Source organism: Rhinopithecus roxellana, chromosome 12, assembly GCF_007565055.1.
Source record: "Rhinopithecus roxellana isolate Shanxi Qingling chromosome 12, ASM756505v1, whole genome shotgun sequence".
NCBI classification, from domain to species: domain Eukaryota; kingdom Metazoa; phylum Chordata; class Mammalia; order Primates; family Cercopithecidae; genus Rhinopithecus; species Rhinopithecus roxellana.
This window is the reverse complement of record NC_044560.1, coordinates 132907739-132926135: the sequence shown is the minus strand read 5'-3', so window position 1 is coordinate 132926135 and position 18397 is coordinate 132907739. Positions and strand designations below refer to the sequence as shown.

General features: G+C 55.6%; 2 protein-coding genes across 3 annotated transcripts; both read left to right on the top strand.

Moving 5' to 3' along the window:
- Positions 1–52: 52 nt before the first annotated feature.
- MED29 (mediator complex subunit 29) lies at positions 53–6620 on the top strand. 2 transcript variants are annotated; one of them, XM_010380913.2, is made up of 4 exons: positions 53–374; positions 1195–1253; positions 2282–2366; positions 4549–6620. In XM_010380913.2, exons 1-4 carry the CDS (start codon positions 96–98, stop codon positions 4789–4791), a joined length of 666 nt encoding a protein of 221 aa, XP_010379215.1. In that variant the 5' UTR covers positions 53–95; the 3' UTR covers positions 4792–6620. The 2 variants fall into 2 exon arrangements, with proteins under 2 accessions (XP_010379215.1, XP_030769673.1); XM_030913813.1 differs by having other exon boundaries at positions 113–374; positions 4619–6615.
- Positions 6621–13845: 7225 nt separating this feature from the next.
- Positions 13846–16474, top strand: ZFP36 (ZFP36 ring finger protein). Its single transcript, XM_010380912.2, has 2 exons — positions 13846–13984; positions 14794–16474. The coding sequence occupies exons 1-2, from the start codon at positions 13943–13945 to the stop codon at positions 15748–15750; spliced, it is 999 nt and encodes a 332-aa protein (XP_010379214.1). The 5' UTR covers positions 13846–13942; the 3' UTR covers positions 15751–16474.
- Positions 16475–18397: the final 1923 nt, after the last annotated feature.

Genomic DNA, 18397 nt, shown 5'->3' with positions numbered 1-18397 from the left:
TTGAGAGTAACGTAACGTAGGAGCACCTCCTTCCCTTCCATTGGCTTAATTGCCTGGGAGGCGGGATAACTAGCAAATGGGGACTAGAAATAGGGATGCTGAATAGCAACGCGGAGAGACGCAGTTGTGACGCACTTCCGGCGGTCTACGCGAGGAAGATGGCTGCATCCCAGCAGCAAGCTTCAGCGGCTTCCTCAGCTGCTGGTGTATCGGGTTCTAGTTCAGCTGGCGGCCCGGGTCCCCAGCAGCAGCCGCAACCGCCAGCACAACTTGTGGGCCCTGCCCAGAGCGGCCTGCTGCAGCAACAGCAACAGGACTTCGATCCTGTGCAGCGTTATAAGATGCTCATCCCGCAGCTGAAGGAGAGTCTACAGGTGATTGGCCTTAAGCAGCGAGAAGCAAACTGCATTTGGTAGTCTAACTTCAGAGGGGCAGGCCGAGGGCCAGGTTAGTTGGAGAGAGTGCTAGGTAGAAAGAGAAGTAGAACCTGCTGTTTTGGCCTGGCGCGGTGGCCCACGCCTGTGTTCCCATGCCTGTCATCCCAGCACTTTGGGAGGCTGAGGCGGGCGGATCACTTGAGGTCAGGAGTTTTAGACCAGCCTAGTGAAACCCCGTCTCTACTAAAAATACAAAAATTAGTCAGGCATGGTGGCGCGCGCCTGTAATTACAGCTACTCGGGAGGCTGAGGCAGGAGAATCGGTGGAACCCAGGAAGCGGAGGTTGCAGTGAGCCGAGATCGGGCCATTGCACTCCAGCCTGGGCAACACAGCGAGACTCCGTCAAAAAAAAAAAAAAAAACAACCTGTTGTTTTATGCGAGACCTAAGCGAAGCTTGGCAGAGATGATGGAATCAGCGCTGATGTTGAGGCTGGGACTGGCCGGAGGAGTGAGGGGTTGTTTAAAGGAGAACTGAGCTCTGGTCGTTAAAGCCTGAGGAGAGGACTGGCTTATACCGAGATTCTGCCCTTGATTGATAGGTGAGGGAGGACGCTTAGATTATTGGCGAGAAGCTCAGGTGAGAGCGGGCCTCTGGGAGGATGGAGTGGTGACAGCTATAGGAATAGAAACAAGTATTTGGAAAGTCAGGAGGGAAGGTGCCAGTTGAAAAGAAGACCTGAGATTGAGTGATCTTAAGCGAGAGTGTTCCCTTTTGTTTTTCCATTTCCCACGTGTTTTGTTTTTGTTTTGACTAGACCTTGATGAAGGTTGCAGCACAAAACTTGATTCAGAACACTAACATCGACAATGGACAGTGAGTGCAGCCCCCTTTCCCAGGATATTCTGTTGCCTCCCCAGTCTTTGAAATTCATCTTTCTTTCTCCTCCCTGCCCACCTCACCTCCTATATTTATTTATTATTTATTTATTTATTTATTTATTTATTTATTTTTTGAGACAGGGTCTCCCTCTGTCACCCAGGCTGGAATACAGTGGCACGATCTTGGCTCATTGCAGCCTTGAACACCTGAGCTCAGGTGATCCTCTTGCCTCTGCCTCCCAAGTAGCCAGGACTACAGACATGGCTACAGACTACAGATGCCTGGCTAAGTTGTAAGATTTTTTATAGAGACAGAGTCTTGCTGTGTTGCCCAGGCTGGTCTCAAACTCCTGGCCTCTAGCGATCCCCTCAGCCTCACGAATCACTCCTCCTATTTTATTTTATTTTATTTTTGTTGTTTTGTCGAGACAGGGTCTTGCCATGTTGCCCAGGCTGGTCTCAAACTCCTGGGTTCAAACAGTCCTTCCACCTTGGCCTCCCAGAGTGCTGCGATGACAGTCATGAACCATCACAACCAATCTTTTCCTTTTATTTCTTTTCTTTTCTTTTCTTTTTTTTTTTTTGGAGATAGAGTCTTGCTCTGTCGCCCAGGCTGGAGTGCAGTGGCACAGTCTCGGCTCACTGCAACCTCTGCCTCCCGGGTTCAAACGATTCTCCTGCCTCAGCCTGCCAAGTAGCTGGGACTACAGGCATGTGCCAGCACATCTGGCTAATTTTTGTATTTTTAGTAGAGATGGGGTTTCACCATGTTGTCCAGGCTGGTCTCGAACTCCTGACGACCTCAGGTGATCTGCTCACCTCAGCCTCCCAAAGTGCTGGGATTACAGGCATGAGCCACCGTGCCCAGCCTCCTTTTTTTTTTTAAACCCCACCAGTTTTCAACCACTACTTCAGATCCCCGGGCCTGTACCTGGTTTCCTGTTGGACACTTGGTTGGGTAGATACTGGTGTCCCAGAGATTAGAAATCAATTCTTCAGACATCCTTTTTTCCTGGTCTGTAGAAAGAGCAGTGATGGACCCATACAGCGCTTTGACAAGTGCCTGGAGGAGTTCTACGCACTCTGTGACCAGCTGGAGCTCTGCCTGGTGAGAAGCCTTCTGGACATGGGGTAACGACAGCCCTGTCCCAGTCTCCGGGGTCTTCAGAAACCCTCAGTCAGTCAACTCGCACTCAACTGGGGACCTCCTGTGGGCCAGACCTGTGCTTCCACCAACACTGAGGACCCGGGGTTGCTCTGATCCTTGCCCTCACAGAGCTTTCAGTTCAGTGGAATAATAAGCACACCCCTCAACAGTGACAGCTCAGAGTGGTCAGTGCTGTGATAGGAGAAGCTTAGGCCAGAGTGGTTAGGGTTATGATTGGGGAGGCACAGGCAGAGGGATCAGGGCTGGGATGCAGAAATCTCAGCAGTGGAAGCACTGGATGGGGATAGGAAGAGAGTGGCTTAGGGAAGGCTACTGCTAGAGAGCACATCTGACCAGGTCTGAAACAAAGAAGGGAAGAGGGGCAGGAGTTGAGAGGAGGGCAGTGACTAAGAATACAGCCTCTGGAGTCAGATGCACCAACAATCTCTACCTCTGACCTCTGGGTTCCTCCTTAGGAAAATGGAGTTTCCAGGAAAACTTAGATTATGCATGTAAACTACTTAACATGATACTAGGCATATGGCAAATGTGTACTGTGGTATCATCATTATTTTGGACTGGTTTTTTTTGTCGGGGAGACGAGGTGGGGACAGTCTCATTCTGTCACCTAGGCTGGAGTATAGTGGCACCATCTCAGCTCACTGCAGCCTCCTCCTGGTTTCAAGTGATTCTGGTGTCTCAGCCTCCCAAGTAGCTGGGACTATAGGTGCACACTACCACGCCTGGCTCATTTTTATATTTTTAGTAGACACGGGGTTTCACCATTTTGGCCAGGCTGGTCTTGAACTCCTGGCCCCAAAGTGATCTGCCCGCCTCAGTCTCCTTAAGTGCTGGGATTACAGGCATGAGCCACTGCACCCAGTCTTTTCTTTTTTTGAGACGGAGTCTCACTCTGTCGCCAGGCTGGAGTGCAGTGACGCAATTTCGCTCACTGCAACCTCGGCCTCCCAGGTTCAAGCGATTCTCTTGCCTCAGCCTCCTGAGTAACTGGGACTACAGGCACGCACCACCACGCCCAGCAAATTTTTGTATTTTTAGTAGAGACAGGGTTTCACTATGTTGGCCAGGATGGTCTTGATTTCTTGACCTTGTGATCCGCCCATCTCGGCCTCGCAAAGTGCTGGGATTACAGGTGTGAGCTACCTGCACCCGGTCCTTTTTTTTTTTTTTTGAGTCAGAGTCTCACTCTGTCGCCCAGGCTGGACTGCAGTGGCACAGTCTCAGCTCACTGCAGCCTCTACTTCTGGGCTGAAGTGATCCTCCCACCTCAACCTTCCAAGTAGCTGGGACTACAGGCATGCGCCGCCTGGGAGGTGGAGGTTGCAGTGAGCCAAGATGGCGCCACGGCGCTCCAGCCTGGGTCACAGAGCAAGACTCTGTCTCCAAAAAGAAAAAGGGCCGGGCACAGTGGCTCACGCCTGTAATCCCAGTACTTTGGGAGGCTGAGGCAGGTGGATCACCTGAGGTAATGAGTTTGAGACCAGCGTGGCCAGTGTGATGAAACCCTGTCTCTACTAAAAATACAAAAAAATTAGCTGGGCTTGGTGGCGGGCGCCTGTAATCCCAGCTACTCGGGAGGCTAAGGCAGGAGAATCACTTGAACCCAGGGAACAGAGGTTGCAGTGAGCTGAGATTGCGCCATTGCACTCCAGCCTGGGCGACAAGACTGAAACTCCATCTCAAAAAAAAAAAAAAAAAAAAGTAGTACCTAGAGTAGCCAGAGAAGCAGGCAGCAAACCAGGGGTGGGCGCCATCGAGATGCCACTGCCAACACCAGACCTGGAGCTGGGGCAGTAACAGTAATAGTAGCTAACATTTCTTGGCACTTTAAACGGTGTGCCAGGATCTGTGCCTGTGTTTCACACACCTGCTCTCACTGTTCTCACCTTATGAGGTAGGAAGAGGTGGTTATTAAACCCGTTTTCCAAAGAGGAAACTGAGGCTCAGAAAAGAGTAGCCGCCATGCCCCCAGGTTCCCCAGCAAGTGACTGGCAGGGCCAACCTCTGACTCCAAGACCTGGGAAATCCAGAGGCCAAGCCGACAACCCCCAGCTGGCCCTTGGGGTGGGGTAGAATGACCTGGGGTGGAGCTGATGCTGTCCCCTTGCCTGCCTGTCCACAGCGCCTGGCGCATGAGTGCCTGTCACAGAGCTGTGACAGTGCCAAGCACTCTCCCACACTGGTGCCCACAGCCACCAAGCCCGACGCAGTGCAGCCTGACAGCCTCCCCTACCCACAGTACCTGGCGGTCATCAAAGCCCAGATTTCCTGTGCCAAGGACATTCACACTGCCCTGCTGGACTGTGCCAACAAGGTCACGGGCAAGACACCTGCACCACCTGCTGGCCCTGGGGGCACCCTGTGAAGTGGGGGGCAGGGAGTGGGGCAGGCAGTGGTTGGAGGGTGGTGTGCAAAGGGAATGAAAAGCATCCTGGGCCTAAACACAGCAGCCTCCTCTCTTTTCCTGCCTGAGCACCGCGGCAGGAGCCAGCAGGGGGCAGCAGAGGCCAACAGGGAGCTCACAGGCCGGGTCCCTGTCTCCCTGCCCCTTCTTCCTGCTCCCCCTCCTAGCCTAGGGTAGACTTTGGACTGTTGTGTGTTGATGACCTCTCTGTTCCACAGGCCCTCCCTCACCCTGGCCTGGGTGTGGAACCCTGGCTGTCCCCTCTCCCTCAGTCCTTCCTGTCTCCAGCTGGGAGGTGGTCTCTGTGTGCCACTCTTCTGTCTCTATTATAGTTGTCTCTCTCTCATCCTGTCTCTTTTTGTCCTTGTTTCTGTGTTCCTGTTAATGTGTTTCTCCCCATAGTCCTATGTCTCTCTCTGACTAGTCCCCTTTAGCTGTCTTCTATCCCCAGCTCCTAACTAGGAATCTGTGTCTATGCAGGGAGCCAGCACCCCGGGTTATCTGGGGCTAAGGGAAGGGACTTCATTTCCAGGGACCACAGCCAAGCCCAGAGTCCCCCAGCAGCTCACATGTCAGCCCAGACCCCAGGGTCTTGGCCTAGGAGAGGAGCAGTGGAGGGGCCCAGGCTCTGAGCTCCACAGGTCTGAGCAGGGAGCAACTCAGGCCCCCACCCAAGCCTGCGTCAGCGGAACTTGAGTGAGGGGCGTTGTGCAATCTGTGGCAAGGCTGGCCCAGCTGGATGCCTGGGTCCCAGTATTTTTAGCCCCAAAGGAGAAGTGAAAAGGCCCCAGCCGCAGTGAGTCATCAGTCCTGGGGAAGAACCCAGGCGCCTGAGCCCCAGCTCCGGGAAGCAGGCACTGGGGAGGGGGCTTCAAGGAGGGAGTGCCCCCTCAGACTCCCTCCTTCCCTGGGAGCTTCAGGAAGTTCAGCCTTGGCCTTCAGGCCTGAGCAAGTGCAGGGCGGAGCTACCAGCCCAGGCTCAGATGTTGGAGTGTGAAAGCCTCAAGTGACTCAGCCTGGTTGGAGAACTGCCCCACCCAGTATCTTCTGTGCCATGGTTCCCACATTCCCACTCAGTGGCCTCCTGTCCTGGACCCCATGTCTGCAAGGAAACCCCAGGATCATGGATACCTCTGTGATTCATGCTGAGCCCAAGTCCCCACACTGGAAAACTGGGAAATGGCCAGCCATGTGTGTCCCAGGAAATTCCTCCCCTTGTTCTTCTTGAAGAGCCCGAGTATGTAGGGCAGGAAGGAAGGCTGAAGCACTGTCCCTAAGAGGAATTTCTCCTTCAGGGAAGCCTCAGTTTTGCCCGTTTATCTAATTGAATCAGTTTTCTACCCAATCCCCCAATTTTGTGGGATAATCTTCCTTATCTAAATTCAACTGATTATGAACTTTCATCACACCTACAAAACACTTCCATGGCAACAGCTAGATGAGTGTTTGATAGAATAACCGGGACTGTAGCCCGTCCAAGTTGACACACAAAACTGACCATCGGACTGGGCGCAGTGGCTCACACCTGTAATCCCAACACTTTGGGAGCCCGAGGTGGGCGGATCACAAGGTCAGGAGTTCAAGACCAGCCTGGCCAACGTGGTGAAACCCATGTTTACTAAAAATACAAAAAATTAGCCAGGCGTGGTGGCACATGCCTGTAATGCCAGCTACTTGGGAAGCTGAGGCAGGAGAATCGCTTGAACCTGGGAGGCAGAGGTTGCAGTGAGCCAAGATTGCACCATTGCACTCCAGCCTGGGCGACAGGGCAAGACTGTGTCTCAAAAAAATAAAAAACTGGCCGGGCGCGGTGGCTCAAGCCTGTAATCCCAGCACTTTGGGAGGCCGAGACGGGCGGATCACAAGGTCAGGAGATCAAGACCATCCTGGCTAACCCGGTGAAACCCCGTCTCTACTAAAAAAATATAAAAAACTAGCCGGGCGAGGTGGCGGGCGCTTGTAGTCCCAGCTACTCGGGAGGCTGAGGCAGGAGAATGGCATAAACCCGGGAGGCGGAGCTTGCAGTGAGCTGAGATCCGGCCACTGCACTCCAGCCTGGGCGACAGAGCGAGACTCCGTCTCAAAAAAAAAAAATTAAATTAAATTAAAAAAATAAAAATAAAATAAAAAACTGACCATCTAGTCATTGTCATCTGGGCACCTTCACACATCTCCTTAACCACACTTAACCTCCAAATAAGTACGATAGCATAGTCATAGTCCCACCCAACATGATACAGTTATCTTGCATACAACTGAAAACCACTAACCCTTTCCTCAGCAGAGCCCACCAGCAGTGGTGGAGATGTCAGTCCATGAGCACACACACAAGACAGGGACTGCTGGCCCTCCCAGGTGGTGTCAACACAACATCACACACAGGTGGGGGCCTGATAGCCCAGCACCCATGATACAGGGGCTACCAATGCTTAAAACCACACCCAGGGAGGCCACAGAGGCGCTCAGTGCGTGGTGGGGTGATAGATGCACATTTACCAGGCACAGGGCGGAGGTGGGCACCAGGAAGTTGCATTCACTCAGCAAACGTACTGGGTATCTTGTGCCCAAGCCCTGTATTTGTGGAGCTGATACTCTATTGAGAGACAGTAAATGTGATAAAAATAAAACATATCAGATGGTGAAAAATTAAAGCAGAAAAGTGAGATCGGAAGTGGAGATGTTGGGCCCAGGCACAGTGGCCCAGGCCTGTAATCCCATCACTTTGGGAGATGCAGGCAGTTGGATGGCTTGAGCCCAGGATTTCAAGACCAGTCTGGGCAACATAGCAAAAGCCTGTATCTGCAAAAAAAAAAATTCAAAAATTAGCCAGGTGTGGTGCGTGCCCAGATTCCCAGGTACTCAGAGGCTGAGAGGTGGGAAGATGCCTTCAGCTTGAAAGGTCGAGGCTGCAGTGAGCTGTGATTGCACCACTGCACTCCAGCTTGGTTGACGGAGACCCTGTTTTTTTAAAAAAGAAGCGGAGGTGTTTACACAAGCAAAATACTCCTTTTTTTCAGTGTAATTAAGTTGATCCAAAAAAAGTGGAAATGTATAATTAAAAACATACTTAGGAGCAAATCTAACATGCGATGTAATATCTGCATATGGAGAATTGTGTTACTTTATTGAAAAACATTAAAAGTTTGAGAAAAGTTGGACTGTGGTTTCGTGAGCATTCATTACAGCTTATATATGTTCCATGTATTTATTATTAAATAGATGACAAGGGTTTTCTTGTTTATATATTTTTGAGATGAGTCTCACTCTGTCGCCCAGGCTGGAGTGCAATGATGCCATCTTGGCTCACTGCAACCTCCGCCTCCTGGGTTCAAGTGACTGTCCTGCCTTAGCCTTCCGACTAGCTGGGATTACAGGAGTGCATCACCACGCGCGGCTAATTTTTATATTTTTAGTAGAGACGGGTTTTCACCATGTTGGCCAGGCTGGTCTTGAGCTTCTGACCTGAAGTGATCTGCCCGCCTCGGTCTCCCAAAATTCTGGGATTACAGGCACCGGCACCAGCCACCAGCCACCACGCCAGGACTTTTGTTTATTGTTATGATTTTTTTAAATTCTTGACAGAGGTCAAGGAAGGCCTCACTGAGAAGGCGGTATTAGAGCAGCCCCAAAGGAAAGGGAATAAGCTTGGGGACATCCACACATCCAGGCAAGAGTGCTCCAGACAGAGAGAACTGCAAGTGCCAGGGACCTGGGACAGGAATGTGCTGGGGTTTATAGAACACATGAAAAGGAGGCTTGGGCACAATGAGGGAGCAGGAATAGGAGAGGAAATCCAGACAGGTCACAGAGGGCCTTGGTGAGGACTTAGCTTTGCTAGATAACTAAACCCAGAGGGAGATTACACAGTCTGGTGCACACTGCACGCTCCAGGGAGGGGGTGGATGTGAGGTGCACAGCCACCACAAAACAGACAGTGGGGACTCGGGCACACAGCATGCTTGCCCCCCTGCAGAGCTAACCCACTATCCTATAGTCATGGTGCCCCCCAGGGACCCCATCCCATTGACAGTCCCACAGACAGATACCTTCAGGGAGCGACCCAGCCACATGAATACACAAACAACCCTCTAACCACCACTTAACCCGATAAGCTATCTCTCACCCCATCGCAGACTTTGCCCATCACAGGCTGACTCAGCCCTGTCCTTAGCCCAGCACTATCAGAGGCAGCCTCATCGGCCCTGCCCCAGCTTCTCAGGTGCTCGTGTCTGCACGTCTGCTCTGCCCACGGAGGCCGACACAAGAACGGTGACATGGAGGGGGGGAGCTCGCCAGCTACTCGCCCCATCACGCGGGCTGTAGACGTCAGAAACCAAAGTTCATCAGTTTCACTGCCTTGTGACTTGGGCCACAGGAACTGCATTCAGACGCTGGCCTACTGTGATCTGCACATGCAGTCTCAGACGCCCACGACAAAGGACGTGGACATACGTGAACACTATTCACACATCTGGGGACTAGACACACTGAGCCACAAAGGCCTTGCGCACGGCCACAGCTGCAAAGTCATGGATGCTGACACAGCTTCAAATGTGTGTGCCAGGTGTGGTGGCACGTGCCTGTAGTCCCAGCTACCTGGGAGGCTGAAGTGGGAGGATCGATTCAGCCCAGGAGGTCGAGGCTTCAGTGAGCCGAGATTGTACCGCTGCACTCCAGCCTGGGCAACAGAGCGAGACCCTGTCTCAAAGCAACACACACACACAAAGTTGTGTGTGCACAGAGCCTCAGACACAGGGGAGGGCAGAGTCATTCCCTCACCCAGGCACCTGCGCTGAGTTACACACACTTAAGTCACTGCAGATCCCACAGTGGCTCAGAGCAACACACAGATATGCAGGTGGGGATGAAAACCTCATGTTCTTAAGAATGCCGCCTCAAAGACAAATTGCAGTACAGTTACAACAGAGCATCCACCCCACACCCAGAGATGGCCAAAACACACACGGTACAGTCGATCACACAGGCGGTTTCACACATTGATTCACACAGCCAAGTCATGCGGGATTGTATGCACACAGCCTTCTCACAGGAAACTGGGCACACTTGTGCCCCTCACCTTCCCCCACTGCATACCCAGGCACACCGGATCTCTCACCCCCAGATGCCAAGGCGCACCTTTGCACCCGCAAGCACACACACTGTTCACACAACGGGGTACACACGCCGGCTAGCCCGGCCCGCCGCCCACGCAGTCGCAGGCCGGGGTACACTCGGCCAGCCCCGCCCTTGGCCACGCCCAATCAGGCCCAGGCAATCACGCCAGGCGTACACACGGCGCGGGCACACGTGCCGCGGGTATACGGTCCCCAGCTCGCCCGCGCACTCGGCCGGCTCTCACACCCCCGCGTTTCCCGTCCCCGCTTGTTTTTCTGGAAACTCTGCTCTCCGCTCCCCTCCCCCTAGGCAGGAAGTGTTGGCTGTATTTTTAGCCTCTCTGGTTTCCGCCCCTTTCCTTCTCTTCTCGCCCGCCCAGGACAGGCCCCAGCGCCCCGCGGGGGACCCCGGCCATCCCCTTCCCCACCGTCATTCCAGAGGGGATTCCCGGCCGCCGCTGGGGCCGCGGATTTTCCCGCTGGCTACGTGGGGAGCAGGGAGGAGTCCTGCCGTGAACTTCCTCCTGGCCTGGGACGCCCGAGACCTGGGGGGAGGGCTGAGGGCCTGGTCTCTTGGATCTGAGGGAGGACGGGCTGGGGGTCTCCCGAGTCTGAGGGAGGAGGGGTTAGGGGCCTGGACCGCTGGATCTGAGGGAGGAGGAGCTGGGGGCCTGGACCCCTGGGTCTGAGGGAGAAGGGGCTGGGGTCTCAGGGGGCCTGAGGATCTGAGGGAGGAGGGACTGGTGGCCTGGATCCCTGGGTCTGAGGGAGGAGGGGTTAGGGGCCTGGACCCCTGGATCCGAGGGAGGAGGGGCTGGGGGCCTGGACTCCTGAGTCTGAGGGAGGAGGGGCTGGGGACTCAGGCCCCTGGGTTACTGCGAGGGAGGAGGGACTGAGGCCTTGGCTCCTGGGTCCCCAGGTCTGTGGGTTTGGGGAGGTGGAGGACCAGTCCTTCTGCGAGCAAAGCATCCCCCTCCTTTGAGAATGGCCCTATCCCAAAAGTCCTGACTCGGGGCGATGACTCAGCAGATGGGAGAGAGGAGGGGGACAGGCTGACTCAGGGATGGGAAATGCTCCCAGTATCCAGGGAGTAGAAACTGGAATCCCTCCTCCAGGATCGATCGCAGCCCGAGCTGAGCCGGCCTCCGCAGACCCAAGGGTGCCCCCCACTCCCCTTTCCCCGCCTCAGTCCTATAGGCTGTGTAAGGATTTGGAGCTCGGCCGAGAGGCGGGTCCCAGGTCCCCCTCCTCCCCTCTTTTTCCCCGTTATCCTCGGGGCTCTGTTTACAGGAGACGGGAGCCCTGGTTACAGGAGAGGAACCCGAGTGTCCGGGCTGAACCTCCTCGTCACGGCTTCCAGGAAGCCCCCACTCCCCCGCCCCTTGCGAATGAGTCACAGGCGAGCAGGAGGCCACAACCGTGCCAGAGCCGCCCGCGGCCCGCCCAGCTCACGAGACCGGCCCGGGAAGGCCCCTCAGCAAGCGCCGCACCAGGGATTCCCCCCCGCCGCTCTCAGACGAAGCAGGTCGACGTGGAGCCTGGCAGAATCTCCCCACCTTAATACAAGCCCGCAGCCTGCAAGAATGAACTTTCCACCATTATAACTGCGCACTGTGGCAATGATTTCTACCCCCGCATTTTCACTCAGGGCAGCCAGCTCTCCAACACCCGTTAAAAAATAAATTGTCTTTCCAGATCTTAAGAGGGTTTTCACTTAGGGCAACCCTTTGATAACAAAAGATGTGCCAGTGTGGGGAATGATCCTTGAAAATGTAGTCTGGGCCAGGCGCGGTGGCTGACACCTGTAATCCCAGCACTTTGTAATCACGTCTCTCAAAGGCGGGTGGATCACGAGGTCAGGAAATCGAGACCCTCCTGGCTAACACGGTGAAATCCCGTCTCTACTAAAAATACAAAAAATGAGCCAGGCATGGTGGCGGGTGCCTGTAGTCCCAGCTACGCGGGAGGCTGAGGCAGGAGAATGGCGTGAACCCGGGAGGCGGAGCTTGCAGTGAGCAGAGATCTCCCCACTGCACTCCAGCCTGGGCAACAGAGCGACACTCCGTCTCAAAATTTAAAAAAAAAAAAAAAAGGAAAATGTAGTCTGAAGGCACACCCCACTCTAAGAGGCCCATCCAGCCATCAACTGGGGATGACCCATTTTTTTTTCTTTTTGAAAGCTTAAAACAGCTTTCAATCAATGCAACCATCCATTATAGTGAAAGACCTCCACCTTGCCAATCTTGAGTTTTCTTAGAGGGCAAACCTCAACATAATTTCAGGCCCTGGTATGAGGCCTCTGCCATTTGCTAGCTCGAACTAGAAGAGTAACGTTTTTTACCCCCTTGAGAGGGAGTCTCACTCTGTGGCCCAGGCTGGAGAGCAGTGGCGGGATCTTAGGTCATGCAACCTCTGCCTCCTGGGTTCAAGCGACTCTCCCATCACAGCCTGCTCCCTCCCCGCCCCCCAGTAGTGGGACCACAGGTGTGCGACACCACATCCAGCTAATTTTTGTATTTTTGGTAGAAACGGGGATTCACCATGTTGCCCAGACTGGTCTCCAACTCCTGAGCTCTAGTGATCCGCCCGCCTTGGGTGCCCAAAGTGCTAGGTCTACAGGTGTGAGCCAGGCAGGAGAGTAACTTCACTTTGGTTTCCTCCTGCCTTAAATAGGCATACCACCTGGCGTTAGGATTAATGTGTGTAAAGCACTTAAAACTCAGCCTAGGTGAGTTCTCCTTAACTCAGCCTAGAAGAGATCATCTGCCTGAGGATGAGGGGCTAGAGCCGCCCTGTGACTTGGGAAAGGAGGCCCCTTTTCAGCCTTGCCAGGTATCCTGGACCCCAACCCACTCACCCACCCAACCCCAGCAAGTGGGGAGAGGGAGAGCAGTCCAGGTCTCATCTGTCTGGGCTGTTTAGGAGTGAGACAACACAAGGCAGGCAGTTCTCAGAGGATTCCCCTCCAAGGCCTGCTGGCTCTTTCTTGGCACTTTGCTCAGCAGATTTCTTTCTGTAAGTACTTGTTTCTCACAGTCTTTCTCCTTTTTGTCCAGTTTTTCTTTTTAATTTTTTTAAATAGTATTTTTTGTAGGGATGGGGTCTCACTGTTGCCCAGGCTGATCTTGAACTCCTGATCTCAGGTACTCCACCTGCCTCACCCTCTCAAAGTGCTGGGATTGGCCGGGCTTGGTGGTTCGCACCTGTAATTCCAGCTCTTTGGGAGGCCGAGGTGGGAGGATCCCTGGAGTCCCGGAGGCGAAGATCACCCTGGGCAACATAGGGAAACCCCGTCTCTCAAAAAAATAATAATAAAGGAAAGAAAGAAAAACACAAAAAGTGCTGGGATCACAGGCGTAAGCCACTTGCGCTCAGCCCCTTTCTGTTTCTTTTTGTGATCCTCCCAACCCTCTTCTCCCTCTGAATCTGTCTCTGGGACTGTCTCTGTCTCCTCACCGTCCCTCCCCTCCTCACCCTATCTCTCCCTGTATGTGTCTCTCGATGTGTGTGTCTCTCTCTGTTTTTCTCTCTGCCTCTCTCCCTGTCTGTCTGTACCCCTCTGCGTGTCTCTCCCCGCCCCCGTCCGTCTGTGTCGCAGGCTCACCCCCATCGGGCCTCTGCCCTTGTCAATTGCCCCTGAAGCCCTGCCCCCACCTCCGCCCCAGTTTCCTTCTACACGCCTCAGTCTCCAGCTTTGAAAACTGGGCAGGCGCCCCCCGATCCGCACCCCCACCGCGACCCCCACCCTTTCCCCACGCACTCCTCGCCCGGTCGCGGCTGTCCACCGGCCAAGCTCAGGCGCGTCCTGGCCCAGGGCTGGGCGGAAGGGAACCAGTCCAGGGCCAGCCGGGCTGCGCCGGGGGCGCGCGTCCGGGAAGCGCCCCTCCTGCCCCGCCCCTGGCCCAGGCCCCGCCCCGTGCTTGCTGTTTAAGTAGCCGGCTCTCCCTGCCAACCTCAGCCTGACTTCAGCGCTCTGACTCTCGGCCGACTCCCCTCTAATGGCCAACCGCTACACCATGGATCTCACTGCCATCTATGAGGTGAGTCCCCGCCGCACGGCACCCCCGGTACCTGCACGCTTGACTCCCCAGCTCTCTAGTGCCGCAAACTCCATCCCGGGACGCTTGCCTCTCTTCTCTAACTAGGGCTCCCTAGCGCCGCGCCCTCCAGCCTGGGGCCCCTGCCTCCCGCTCAGAGCAGCTTTGTGATTTGGAGGTGAAAATGGAGCCCACGACTCCCGGCTCTTGGCCCAAACATGGGTGGGGCGGCCCGTGCGAGTGGAAAGTCGGAGAACTTTTCTCAGACCTAGACTGCCTGGAGGCGGAAGTGGCCCCCATACCTGGCTCACCCCTAGTCGTTGCTGAAGGCGTGGTTTTGCGCGGAGGCGTCTCTGGGGCTGAAGTCTCAGGGTGGGGGGGATCCGACTTCTGTCTCTCCAGTCCCTGACCGTAGTTCTCTGAGAACCCTAAAACCGAAGCCACTCGGACTGCTGGGTCAACTTTGCCCGGTTCCTTCAGTTGTGAAACTGGAGATCCCGACGCGTGGGTCATATCTGGGGAGGGCAAGACACCCAAAATTGGGAAAAAGTGGTGTGCCCTGACTTCGGGGCCCCCTCTTGGTCCAGCCGGGAAAGCCGGGATTCCTGGGTCCCTCGGGATAAGGCCTCGGTCGTGGGTAAACTCAGAACCTCCAAATCTGGGCTTCTGGCATCCGGAACCCAGGGATTTTTGCAGGCGGGTGGGGCTCAGGCCAGGAGCCCACAAACCGGCCTGGCAAGCTGTAGTTCCCTGCAGCTGGGGTGGGGCGTCGCCCTGCATTTTCAGGTACCTTAACCGACACATTTCCGCAGAGCCTCCTGTCGCTGAGCCCTGACGTGCCGGTGCCATCCGACCATGGAGGGACTGAGTCCAGCCCAGCCTGGGGCTCCTCGGGACTCTGGAGCCTGAGCCCTTCCGACTCCAGCCCGTCTGGGGTCACCTCCCGCCTGCCTGGCCGCTCCACCAGCCTGGTGGAAGGCCGCAGCTGTGGTTGGGTGCCCCCACCCCCTGGCTTCGCACCGCTGGCTCCCCGCCTGGGCCCCGAGCTGTCACCCTCACCCACTTCGCCCACTGCGACCTCCACCACCCCCTCACGCTACAAGACTGAGCTATGTCGGACCTTCTCAGAGAGTGGACGCTGCCGCTACGGGGCCAAGTGCCAGTTTGCCCATGGCCTGGGCGAGCTGCGCCAGGCCAATCGCCACCCCAAGTACAAGACAGAACTCTGCCACAAGTTCTACCTCCAGGGCCGCTGCCCCTACGGCTCTCGCTGTCACTTCATCCACAACCCCAGCGAAGACCTGGCGGCCCCGGGCCACCCTCCTGTGCTTCGCCAGAGCATCAGCTTCTCCGGCCTGCCCTCCGGCCGCCGGCCCTCACCACCACCACCAGGCCTGGTCGGCCCTTCCCTGTCCTCCAGCTCCTTCTCGCCCTCCAGCTCCCCGCCACCACATGGGGACCTTCCACTGTCACCCTCTGCCTTCTCTGCTGCCCCTGGTACCCCCGTAGCTCGAAGAGACCCCAGCTCACTCTGTTGCCCCTCCTGCCGAAGGGCCACTCCTGTCAGCGTCTGGGGGCCCTTGGGTGGCCTTGTTCGGACCCCCTCTGTACAGTCCCTGGGATCCGACCCTGATGAATATGCCAGCAGCGGCAGCAGCCTGGGGGGCTCTGACTCTCCTGTCTTCGAGGCGGGGGTTTTTGCACCACCCCAGCCCGCGGCAGCCCCCCGGCGACTCCCCATCTTCAACCGCATCTCTGTGTCTGAGTGACAAGTGACTGCCCGGTCAGATCAGCTGGATCTCAGCGCGGAGCCACGTCTGTTGCACTGTGGTCTCTGCATGGACCCCAGGGCTATGGGGACTTGAGGGACAGTAATCAAGTAATCAAGTAACCCCCTTTTCCAGAATGCATTAACCCACTCCCCTGACCTCACACTGGGGCAGGTCCCCAAGTGTGCAAGCTCAGTATTCATGGTGGTGGGGGATGGAGTGTCTTCTGAGGTTTTTGAAAAAAAAAAAAAAAAAAATGTACCATATTTAAGGGAGGCAATGAGCCCTCTCCCCCACCTCTTCCCTGCCCAAATCTGTCTCATAGAATCTTATGTGCTGTGAATAACAGGCCTTCACTGCCCCTCCAGTTTTTATAGACCTGAGGTTCCAGTGGCTCCTGGTAACCGGAACCTCTCCTGAGGGGGAATCCTGGTGCTCAAATTACCCTCCAAAAGCAAGTAGCCAAAGCCGTTGCCAAACCCCACCCATAAATCAATGGACCCTTTATTTATGACGACTTTATTTATTCTAATATGATTTTATAGTATTTATATATATTGGGTCGTCTGCTTCCCTTGTATTTTTCTTTCTCTTTTTTTGTAATATTGGAAACGACGGTATAATTATTATAAGTAGACTATAATATATTTAGTAATATATATTGTTACCTTAAAAGTCTATTTTTGTGTTTTGGGGCATTTTTAAATAAACGATCTGAGTGTAAGCTGGGATCCTGGCTTCTTCGCGGTCTAGAGACAGGAATGGGGAGGGAGAGGGTGACTTTTTGGAAGCTGGGTGCAGTCAACTCTGCTTCTCCGAGCCCCGCGGCGCTTACCTGGCAGGAAGTGACGTCACCGGGCCTGGCAGTTCACCTGAAAGGGTGGGACCAGGTGAGGTCACCAGATGGGAACCGGGGGAGCCAGTTCCCGGGCGTCGGGGGCGCTACGCTCTCGTCCTGCCGGGCTCCTTGACCCAGCTCTCGGGCGGGCGCGGGCGGGGACTGAATGTTTCCGTCCCCACGGGGCCGCGGGAGGCGGGAGGGGCCGGGTGGGGAGGACGGAATGTGCCGGGGCGCGCGCCCAGAGCGAGCGGGGGCGGGCGCGGGGCGGGGCAGCCTGGGGTAGCGGAACCCGTTTAGGGATTAGGGGTTCCGGGGGGGCTTCGACACCTTCTGGATGTTGGGGAAGCGGGTTTTAGGGTCTCAAGAGTTTAGGGTCTCAACATTTGGGAGTCTCAGATTGCGTCCCCTAGCGCTTTAGACGCTAGACCCCTGGTGACTCGGAGTGACAGATTTCTGGCCACCGGGACCCTGGAGCCCGGGAATTACCAGGTCTTGGCATTTCCGAATCTTGGAAGCCCGAGGCCTCGGACACCAACCAGGGTCGGCCCCGCGAGGCCAGGGCGTGTGGGTAGGGGCCGCGCGTCTAGGAGGGGCCCCGGGGGAACCGCGTCTTCAGACCATACAAGGCCAGCGGCGTCAGGACCAGCCCCGGGGCCCCGCGCCCGGAAGCCGCCCTGCGTCAGCGCCTGCGGCTCGGCCCTGCCGCCCAGCCTTCGCCCCCCGCGACCCCTCTTCTTTCTCCTTGCCCCGCTCTCCCTCCTCTTCCCTCCCACTTCCCTCTTTTCTCCTTTCCCTACCCTCACCCTTCCTCCTCCTTTTCACTTCCTCTTCTGCACCCTGCTGCCCCGCCCTACGCCCTTTGCCTTCTGTTCTTCTCTCCTCCCTCCGATTTGTCCCCTCCCTCATTATTCCTCTCCCACCACTTTCAGCCTCCCCATCCTGCCGTCTCTTACCCCCTTTCTCCTCCTTCCCGTCTCCCATCTCTCTCTTTTTCCGTCCTTCCTTTCCTTGCCCTCCCACTCCCCATTGTCCTCTTCCCCTCTTCCCCCAAGACTTACTCCTCCTCCTCTTCTCTCTCCCTCTCCAGCCCCCTTCCCTCCTCTCCCTTCTTTCTACCCTCCTCAAGCCTCCCTCCAGCTCTCAGGCCTCCTTAGCCCTCTCCCTTGCTCACTGACGTTTGGTCTCCTCTTCCAGGAAACTGCCTCCTTTATGGGAAAGGGCTCAGGCCCTGATAAGTAGAAGAGGGTCCGGCGAGAGGGAGTCAGAACCCCTGAGATGCAAAGGCAGCGGAGGGGCAGAGACCAAGAGCAAGCAGTGAAGAGACATTTGCTGAAACAGAGCGTTGGAGACTGAAAGAACAACATCCCTGGTCCTTCCTTTAGCCAGATCAGATTCTCTGCCCCTTCCTCAAAGAATCCCTCATGTAAGAAAATGGCACCTCCCACCATCTACCAGGGCTTAAGCCAGACACCCAGGAGTATCCCTTGACACTTTGCTCTCAAACCCACACCCCAGGCCAACAGCGATCCTGTCTGATCCACCTGCAAAATAGATCCACAATCCACCTGCCCCCACCATGACCCCCACCCTGGTCCTAGCCAACATCGTCTCCTATTTGCATCTTCATAGCAGCCCCTGCCCCAGTCTCTGCTCTCGCCCCTGCCTTCAGTCTCTCCTTTCCCCACTCCCCACGAGACAACCAAACGAAGCCTGTTACGAGACCTGAGTCAAATCACATACAAGTTAAAGTCCTAAGTCCTCCCCACAGCCCACACAGTCGCGCCCATCGCTTACCCTCCCCCTTGG

What these genes read in the sequence shown, in the direction of transcription:
- ZFP36 (XM_010380912.2), top strand. Translation starts at nt 13,943, where the DNA reads ATGGCCAACCGCTACACCATGGATCTCACTGCCATCTATGAG. An exon ending in ATCTCACTGCCATCTATGAG is followed by an intron (nt 13,985 to 14,793) that starts GTGAGTCCCCGC and finishes ACATTTCCGCAG; the next exon opens with AGCCTCCTGTCGCTGAGCCC.
- MED29 (XM_010380913.2), top strand. Translation starts at nt 96, where the DNA reads ATGCTGAATAGCAACGCGGAGAGACGCAGTTGTGACGCACTTCCGGCG. An exon ending in ACTAACATCGACAATGGACA is followed by an intron (nt 1,254 to 2,281) that starts GTGAGTGCAGCC and finishes CCTGGTCTGTAG; the next exon opens with AAAGAGCAGTGATGGACCCA. An exon ending in ACCAGCTGGAGCTCTGCCTG is followed by an intron (nt 2,367 to 4,548) that starts GTGAGAAGCCTT and finishes GCCTGTCCACAG; the next exon opens with CGCCTGGCGCATGAGTGCCT.